Source organism: Branchiostoma floridae, chromosome 10, assembly GCF_000003815.2.
Source record: "Branchiostoma floridae strain S238N-H82 chromosome 10, Bfl_VNyyK, whole genome shotgun sequence".
NCBI classification, from domain to species: Eukaryota; Metazoa; Chordata; class Leptocardii; order Amphioxiformes; family Branchiostomatidae; genus Branchiostoma; species Branchiostoma floridae.
The window spans coordinates 18,165,622-18,175,761 of NC_049988.1; the positions used below are offsets into that span (position 1 = coordinate 18,165,622).

Sequence of the window (10,140 nt, forward strand, 5' to 3'; positions counted from 1 at the left end):
TATTCATTATTAATGAGAAAATATCTATTCAGTCAAACCTGTAAGTTAGCACCCTTTTTACCTCTCTAAGATGGATACGTCATAATTATAAATGTTCCATCATGCTAAAATTATGGTACTTCCTCATTCATTAAGCGAATTATTAAGCTAATTTGCATAGATCGGATCTCATTACGTATATCAGTCGTCATCTCTGTCAAAAATCGTAAAAATCTATCAATATCTTCTTGAGCTTCCCTCTTCCAAAGCCTCCAACAAATACACTCCTGCAGTTCCGATGAAAGCTGCTAAGCTTCCCAAAATGACCACAGATCTTACGAAAACAGGAGACAAAAGGGGATTCCTGCCGCAGTACTTTGGAAAGTACTTTTATTATTTGAAATGCAAACCTTGGAAACCCACTACGATTATTCCGACCACCCACCCATAAACCAACGAATGAAACTCCTTGCATTAATTGGAATAAGGATCGGAAATCTTAAAAAGAAAACCGCTCGTAAGTAGGGCTGGGTACCGGTACAGAAAATTCAGGTCCAGGTCCGGTTCAGGTCCAGAAGATCAGGTCGAGGTCCGGACCTGAACCTGGACCTGATTCAGTATGTGAAAACAAGTGAATGGACGATAATCAAAACAATGGTCCATTTCGCCAAAAAGAAATCTATTCGACTCCCACTGGCGTTTTAAAATCCTACAAGGCTAACTGCCTTGTACGATTGGCAGTAAAACTTGGTAGAAACAACTATAGACTCTACTGTTGTTCGCTCTTGTTATTTTCTTCAACAGGTAAGCCCTAAAACCTGTGAATTCTTGATCAAATAATCTGTTCATTTTCCAATCGGTCCAACATCCGATTTTTTTCAGGTCCGGTTTTTCCGGACCGGTCCAATAAGAAAAACCGGTTTTGTACCGGTACAGCGTACCGGTACCCAGCCCTACTCGTAAGATATTGAAACGCCGAAGCTTACTTTGTAGGCGTGGTCACACTGGAATGACACTAAAGTATTGATGATGATGTTCCCACATTGATGTACTTGCAGAGGATTGTCGATACTGAAAAAACAAAGCAGATATAAACAATGGGATTAAACATCCGTTATACTATGTATGTTAACGAAACATGGCATGGCTTATTAAACGCTCTCTCATTATGATTTTTGATGGCATTTTGCTACTTTTCCAGACTGAAAAAAATTGTGATCTTTTTCTCGTGTGTTTGTTCTACACATCTCTACACAACGACAGGAATTATCCCTTCAAAAGGACATTTTAAAATGTTTTGGGCCATTTTCACCCAACAAATGTGTACTTTTTGCTCCTGTGACATGATGTGCTATGACTAAGTGACCTGTCATTTGGGACTTACTTACTTACTTACTTATCCTCTATGTCCCTGTAGATATTTAAAGCCATAACTTTTTCCTTAGCAATTTGGTATGGTTGTCTTAACCTTTGACCTTATACCACAATGCATCACGACTGCACGTGCGCACTCGAAACTATGGAATGGCTTATATACTAATTTGATTTTGATTGTGCGTTTTTCTGACTGTCCCACATGTAGGCTAAGTATGGGTTGATTATGATTTATTTGTAAATTTACGTTCATATCATTGTTATTCATTTGTTATGTACGTCGGTATGCTAAATAGAGATGCATGGTCGGACATCGTTAATGGCTCGTTCTCATTGAAATGTCGAAAATGCTGTCGCCTGACTTTACGACTTGAACCAGGTACCAATATATAGTTGCAAATATACTTTGTCATCATTCTATAGAGTCATAGCCGCCATGCTAAATAGACATGCATGGTCGGACATCGTTAATGGCACCTCATATGAGGATGAACTGAACTGAACTGATGTATGTCGGGCTTTATTGAAAATCAGTCAACCTGTCACTGACGAGACTACCCAGCCGTGACCAGCCGTGCCCAGCCGTGCCAAGAGGACTAAATCATTTTCTAACGGGACTGTTCAAAGCAAGGTCATTAGACCACTCCAGGGCAATGAACTAAGATGTTGAAAATGATTATGATAGGAGACAGCGGTGAACATTTGTTTTGAAGGCTGATATGTTGTAAACAGGAGGGAAACAGTTGTTATTGAGAGTGTTCCACAGTTGGAAAGAAACTGTTGTACACAAGAATTCGTCTTTCGGAAGGGACGTAAAACGGGGGTGCCTCAAGCACGTAATTCAGCCTCATTACTAAAAAAATATCAATACTAGAAAGGTAATATTTGCAAGCAAATACAGAATGTTACCTTCACATGTCTAACACTGGCAACTGTTTTGTTCATTCTTATTTGAACACATTTCTAAATGTAGTGACCCGAGGCCCTCTAGATCTGACATGTGCTACATTATGTAACCGAACACCACATGGTGCCTGCTACTTTACCGGTTACCATGGTGACAGCCGTCTGGTCCAGGTCGTTGACCTTATTTGCGCGGAAAAGAAGAAGAAACAAAGCAAAAACAGACACGTTCCCTTCTGTGAAGGTAACATAACAATCCATGCAGTACAGGCGTTCTTGAGTTATGGTGGTCCACACACACACGCGCGCGCTACCGAAAACATAACCTTCTTGCCGAAGGTAAAAATGGGTACCTTCTGGCTGCAAGTAATAAGTCAGATGTATTATCATAATTATTATTATTATCATTAACGAATATATATATAAATGTCCGTACCTGCGAATCCCCTCGTGAATGTCGAGTGTGACGTTGCAGGGTTGGTTCCCGGGCGGCCCGTACCCTGGCGATGTGGCGAGGCAGTTCGCGGCGTGTACCGTCTCACATGGCGCCGTCAAGTCATCTGAGACGGGAAAATCTGCATCTGTATCTGTATCTGTATAGCCGATACAGCCGCCCTTCGGCGTAACACACCTGCTTCTGTATCTGCATCTATATAGCCAGTATAACCGCCCTACGGCGTATTAAGCATACTAGCTTCTGTATCTGTACCTATATAGCCAGTATAACCGCCCTTCGACGTAACACCAGCTTCTGTATCTGTACCTATATAGCCGGTATAACCGCCCTACGGCGTCGACTTCTGTATCTGTATCTATATAGCCAGTATAACCGCCCTTCGACGTAACACCAGCTTCTGTATCTGTACCTATATAGCCAGTATAACCGCCCTTCGACGTAACACCAGCTTCTGTATCTGTACCTATATAGCCGGTATAACCGCCCTACGTCGTCGGCTTCTGTATCTGTATCTATATAGCCGGTATAACCGCCCTACGGCGTAACGCACTAGCTTTCCCATTTCTATCAACCGTTTGCCCACACATGTCATTAGCGTAATCACTACAGCAGGGAGCTAAAGGTGGGTTTACACCTGCGTATATTTTCATGCCGCATGAGTTCCGTTTTGACATTTTTCGACATTTTGACTAATTTCTTCAATACGCGGCCGCACGCACAAGTCGCACCTCTATCGCATCTGAATCGTCTTTAGAAAGTTTCACGTACGCAGGCAAACGAAAATATACGCCCAGTTCGTCTGATAGTTTTGGACATGCTCAAAACTATCATTCGTACGCAGTTTGGTGCCCAAAACGTTATGGATGCGCAATACAGTGGTCCCACGTCGGTCGATTGCGCTATGAAGACGCTACATGTTTGCGCTTTATACGCAGTAATACGCGGATATCGCGGTATTGCGAGTACATAGCGTTCTTACAGCGCAGACACAACGCACCATGAGCGACCGTATAACGAATGCACACATAGATCACGATTTAGTACCGTGCGTTCTGCGATCGCTTTGCGCATACTACGCGTACTGATAGCGTGATCGACGCACACTCCAGATTTGGAATAAATACGAAGGTGCATCTGAGTCCAGACAAAAAAAATCATCTCAAGATGTCAGATCCAGGCCAGGACTGACGAATTTGTACCGGGGGCATGGAGAGATGGTCACAACTTGCAGGACACCATGAATGTAACTGGTCCCAACAGAGCCTCCAGGGACGGGAAGATGTAGAGGAACCTGCTCAAGCACTGGGTCAACTTGTGTGACACACATGCCATTTTGTGTAAGAGATATTTTGTGTAACGTAATTTGCTGATAATGGCACTTTTTTGTGTGTAAAATCACATGATATAAAGGTGCAATATACGAGGGTGAGTCAGAAAGTAATGCAAGTGGTTTCATAACAGACTCGTTCTTTGATCGAATGAGTTCAAATTTGGCACAAAGGTAGAGGCATATGTCCTCTTGAGATTAAAATATCTAAATTTCTTGTTCATTATTTCATGAGTGACTGACCAGCTTTCACGATGACCATACCCTAGGAATCCTGTCAGAAGAAAAGTGAGGTCCAATTAACGTACAATTAACGATTTCCCTAAACCAATTTTTGCTATTGTAGGAGACTGAGCCTGCACATGTAATAAGCTGCATTTCTCTATAACCGACGTGCTTATTTTCAACTCTGAAATCCGATCAGTTTGGCTTTTTTCGTTGCTGGAGTAGAGTGAGGTATACGCGATCGTCTGGGTCATGAGATTTGTGGTGTTATGATTAAAAGTTTCTATAGCCTTCTTTCCCCATTAACAAAGAGGAATAAAACTTAGCACACTTTTTGGCCTTTAAACAGTTAATAACTGTGTAAAGTTTCGTTTCTTTTGGTTAATGGAAAAGTAGTCTTTTAACCAACAACTCACGAATTCGTGTATCAATCCAACAGCTCGATATCACAACTTACTCCATCCTATCAGCTGTAAATGAGGAACCATTGAGAGTTCAGAAATGAAAATCGGTATGCATCATATAGACACATTTGATATCATATATGTGTAATTTTAACCTCCTACAGTGATTTTCAGTGGGTCACATTTAGAGGAATTCATAGTCTGACAAGGTACCAAGGGTGTGTTCATCTTGAAATCAACTCAGTTGCTCATAAAATGATAAAGACCAAATTTGAAAAAAATTAATCTCAAGAGGACATTTGCCCCTCCGTTTGTGCAAAATTTCAACTCAATTGATTAAAAAACGAGTCTGTTATGAAACCACTTGCATTACTTTCTGACTCACCCTCGTAGAGCCATATTACAACTTTGAAAGAGGGCGTAAGGTTTCATAATTGTTTAATTTACGTGTTTGATAAAGATCTTGAATACGTTTTGTGGTGTGTATGAGTGTGATTTTTATAGTAGTTGAAATACTAAGATGATAGGGAAAATCATTAAGGACAAAGTGAAAACAAACACAATCTTAACAGTGCACATTATTTCTTAAGGTAAATGATGGCCCACATTACTGTAAAAGCACAGTATCACTGCTTCACTGCTTCGCAAATGAATAAAAAAACCTCTTCACTGTTTACTTGTCAATGTTCTACTTGCACTGCCTGTAAACAAAAGCATACATAGTACAAAGTGTTCCTCTAACAAAAATACTCTATTGGCAATGCTCGCAAACAAAAGTATATGTAACAGAAACTGTTCCTCTGACACACCTGAAATGCGTTTGTAATGCAGTTAGCACCAGGTGCGTCAGGCATGCGGTCGGTAGACGTTGTGTGCGTCCGGATTACGCCCAACATACGTACCCCATACGAATCTATTCGCAGTACTGAAAATTCTGTTGCGCATTTCAGTTGCAATCATACGCATCTCATGCGAAATGAAAACGCTGAAGTCGTCATTCAAACGCCAGATGGGCTCGACGTACAATTTAATTTATTCCAAAAAAATTCCAAATGTTGGGCGTTAGGCCGCGTATTGACAAAATTCCATGCGGAACTCACGCGCACTTGAAATTATACGCAGGTGTAAACCCACCTTAATCTGCTGGTAGTACTGCGTATACTTTTTCTCGTAAGTGCTAAGGGCATCATTTACGTGTCAAAATTTCGTATTGAAAAAGGTACCTTAAAGAAGCGAAAATAGACGTAAATATGTCTATGATGCTTGGAACATCGCTTTGATTGCTTGATTTATCGAACTATCAGCAAGCCTTCTGACACACAAGGTCTGCAGTCTGACCTCGATACGCTAACAGAATGGCAAAATCGTTGGCTTATGTCGTTCAACCCCTCTAAATGTCACATCCCCTAAGAAGCACCCCATCTTAACTCAGTACTCCCTCTGCGGAGAAGCCCTCATCGGTGTTAAGTCCCACCCCTATCTTGGAGTGTTAACTGAACTGTCCGACGATTTCCGGTGGGACACCCATATCAACCACGCCACTAGCAAAGTCGGTAAGGTCCTAGGAGTCATTCGGCACAACTTGACCCATTGTCCATTATTGTATATTAGACAAAAAATTAAAGGAATGTTTGCAGACCTTCTCAGGACGCAGGCTTGATAAGTGAATAAGTGAGACCTCTTGGATATAGTTGATCAGTGTAACATTAAAGTGGAGAACTTAGCGATCATTGAGCGACCGTTGGGTGACCACTGAGCGCCGACTGCAAAAGCGCTGAGTGACAGGCAAACGTGAAGAATATTTTTAAAGGGTTTCAGTATCTGTATCTGTATAGCCCGTATAACCGCCATTCGGCGTAACACACCAGCTTCGCAGGCACGCGGCGCGGCAGCAGCTGGTTATATTACACTGAACGATCCGTCACACCTAGCTTTTGCAAATCTATCTGCAAGCGTTCTTTAAAACTATCCAGAGAAGATGCCCCTACTGTGCTTGGTGATAACAAATTCCAATCAACGATAGTTCTGGGAAAATACGAATTTTTGAGCACATCAATCCTAGCTTGGAAACTCTGGTGTGGCTACCGCTGTGCGACCGACTTAATTCAAATCAATGTTACCCTTTAGCAACTATTTACTTTGAACCTTGCTTGTATCCATATTTCTATTTATTTCTATTCTATTTATAAAACAAGACGATTTTTCCCTTACCTCCGTGCAGGTCCAGCTCTTTGAGCCATGGCTGCCAGCCCGAGTAGGTCCGAGTGATCCGGAACCTCCAATACCGAGCTGTTCCTTGGAAACCGCCGAACTCCTGGCGCCGGTTCGTCCCTGCCTGCACGGTAGTAACGGTCACGACGTCCTCCCAGTTGTACGGACTCCCAAGTTGTGACTTTTGCAGCGTGAAGGCTGTAGCGTCATGGGCTGTGTCTCCGACGTTGGTGACATCGACGCGAGTGATAGTAAATGGCGCTGTGAGGTCCAGGACAATGTACCAGTTGTTGTAGTTCTGACCCAGAAACCTAGGGTTCCAGTAGGTCCTAGTGTCTCCATCCAAGGCTCTTGCGGCATCTCCGTTTCCGGCGGAGTCCACAACCCATGACGGATCCCGTAGCAGCCTCACAACTGGAGAAGTATAACGTATGTCCAATATTTCATCACGTTTACAATTTTTAAGGTTTCCATTTTACTTCTTCGTACATTTTAAACCGACTTTTACCTGTACCCATTTGATGATATGATCTGAAAATAGTTGATTTTAGTGCAAGTTCCCCGCTGCGTTTTACCTCACAGCAGAACGAAAGGAAATCTAGTGCGTAAAATAGAAAGAAGTCTCTTCTTTCAGGTGGTATATGGCATAGTATCAATTTCGAGGGCGAAAAAGGCTTAAATTTTAACCTCGGGAGGCCACCTCATTAGAGGCGTCAGAAAAGGAACGCTTCAGCGCTGGCATCAGGGCCCGTTCCATAGAGCGCACGCCGGACCCACATACTATGGCATCATTTCCGTGTCAAAATTTCGTATTGAAAGGGGTACCTTAAACAATCGAAAATAGACGTAAGCACGTCTACGATCTTTGAACAAAACGTCGTTTCGGTAGGCCTTATAATATGATATGCGATATTGCAGGAAATCGTAGCACGCTATCGTTACGATATCTTAACGTCCCTGTTACAACATCGTACACGTATTTTCGCTTGTTTAAGGTACCCTTTTCCAAAACGTTATTTTGACACGGAAATTGTAAAGCTGTGCAAAGGGGACGTATGGACATCGTTCAAAAGGCCCCTTCAGACCTACCGAAACGACGTTTTGTTCAAAGCATCGTAGACGTATTTCCATCTATTTTCGCTTTTTTAAGGTACGTTTTTCAATACGAAATTTTGACACGGAAATGATGCCATACTAAGTGCTCTCCTGACAGCCCAAGTCGCGTCCCAAATCACAAAACACCTGCAACTTCAACCAGAAGGTTCAGACTAGGAGAGAGCGGAGACACCATCTGGCAGCAGCAGAGCGAGTTTGCACATGTGAAACCTGCGGACGAGTTGCCCGCATCGGCCTGATAAGCAACCAGAAGCAAGGAATGACGTCGTCATCGAAACCAACGGACAGCACTGGTCTGTTAAGTTATGCTGGCGTCACAAATCAAGAAATGAGCTCGGCCGTCCTTTCGGCGAGCTCCAAATGGGCGTACGACTGACGTCCTATCGATAATACCCTCCTCACATTAGGCGCGATTCGATCGGACGACGAGTCTGCGAGCTCTAAATTACGAGGAGGCATCCGATCGAATCGCGCCTAATGTGAGGGGGGTATTACAACGGCTACGGGCGACTTTTAACAGCTCGTCCTTTGAGATTCAAACCTCGTTGTGGTGTCAGTTGTGCATCAAAAAAAGCAGGAAAGACCGGAGTGAAACACAGAGTCCCGTCTAATTTGTGACAGAGCAGATTTTTTCAATGAAAAATACGGTCGACGCTTGGACGATTTTGAAACTCAACAAGCTCCGACAGATCTACAAATTGGGTTCGCTTGAATTGTGACGCCGGCTTTACGAAAATGTGCGCAAAGAAATTTGCTCACCCAAGCAATCTCTTGGCTGTCCGTCCGCTGTGCAGGAACAGAGGGTGCACCGTCCGTTCCCTTCTACGACCCCGTCCTGACATGAACACGACGGGGCGGGGACATCACCACGACACAGGGACGACTCCACTCGCGGGAGGGACACTGCTGCCACCGACAGGATCGCTGCAGTTTTGTTGTAGATAAAACATTTTATTGTATCTCAAATAAACATTAATGAACATAGAGTCCATTCCAAGTCACCATGAGGGTTTTTAGGTGATATTTGTAATTAGTCTGAATTATTTTGAATAAAAGAATATCTGAGCCACAATAATTACATTCTTTTCAAAGAACTGACTAAGAAAATATTCATCTATTTTAATTCCTTTGAATATTTTAGAAACATTTTGAAAATAACTGTACAAAAATATCTTTTTGTAGAATAATTGTGAAACCTCTGTGATTATTTCACATTTACAAATATTTACAAAAATAGGCAAATAAAGTTGAAACAGTGTTAAAAATATGTCCTAGACACATAATTACAAAACTTTAGAATAAATTGTAAACAATGGCAACAAACATCCGCACGGTGTCTTGGAATGGACTCTATATGAAAGCAGAAATGATTAAATACATTAAAAAAAAATAGACGAACAAGGGCTGACACAAACGTAAATAGAAACTACAAAGGCCCGTATTTGCTTAAAGAGCAGCAAGTTTCCTTGCTGTTTCAGTAGAAAATTTCTATAGGAATGGTTGATAGTCCTTCCCCTTAAATGTCTTTTGCCGTGCCAGGACAATATCTGCTCATGTATGCAAGACATCGAAGAACATTTAGAAATGTATTTCTACAAGATACATTCTTACCTGTAACCAGCAACAGCTTGTCCATCTTCGTCTTGTTCGTCTTCTTAACGTTGAGTATGTGAACGATCCTGTCTTGGGCACACAAATGGGTTGTTTACAAGTCTATGTACGCTGAATATTAACAGCAGACGTTAGTTGGGCAAGTATTGCCTGAAACCAAACCTTGGTTATTTGATATCAAACCGCCAGACAACATGAAAATAGCCCGCGCGCCGAGTGTCTGAGCTCAAACGGACATTTTCGACAAAAATACAGCCGGTGTCGTCTCGACTACTGAGCCGCCGATGTTCGCAGGTCATGGAGCGCCGTCCAGTGCAACGGTAGATTTTCAGCTGAAAAAAGACGCTCAATGTCCTGGCGATTTTGGAAGTTTGCTACCTATTGGCGACCAAAAAAGTCGGCCGAATTGCGAAGTCGTTGACAGTGTGATAATGTCTTTACTAAAATGTCTCGCTCAATATTCTCTAATAGTGGACAAAAGAACGACCTACCCAAAATGAATGAAGTGTGCAATCAACAACAACAGTCAAATC

The 10,140-nt window shown here is 42.4% G+C and overlaps 1 protein-coding gene across 1 annotated transcript; it reads right to left on the reverse strand.

Annotated features, from left to right (window-relative positions):
• Positions 1-932: 932 nt before the first annotated feature.
• Positions 933-9,632, reverse strand: LOC118425027. Its single transcript, XM_035833842.1, has 5 exons — positions 9,608-9,632; positions 8,756-8,920; positions 6,881-7,294; positions 2,693-2,816; positions 933-1,050 (listed from the first exon to the last, which is right to left on the reverse strand). Exons 1-5 carry the CDS (start codon positions 9,630-9,632, stop codon positions 933-935), a joined length of 846 nt encoding a protein of 281 aa, XP_035689735.1.
• Between the last annotated feature and the right edge of the window lie 508 nt (positions 9,633-10,140).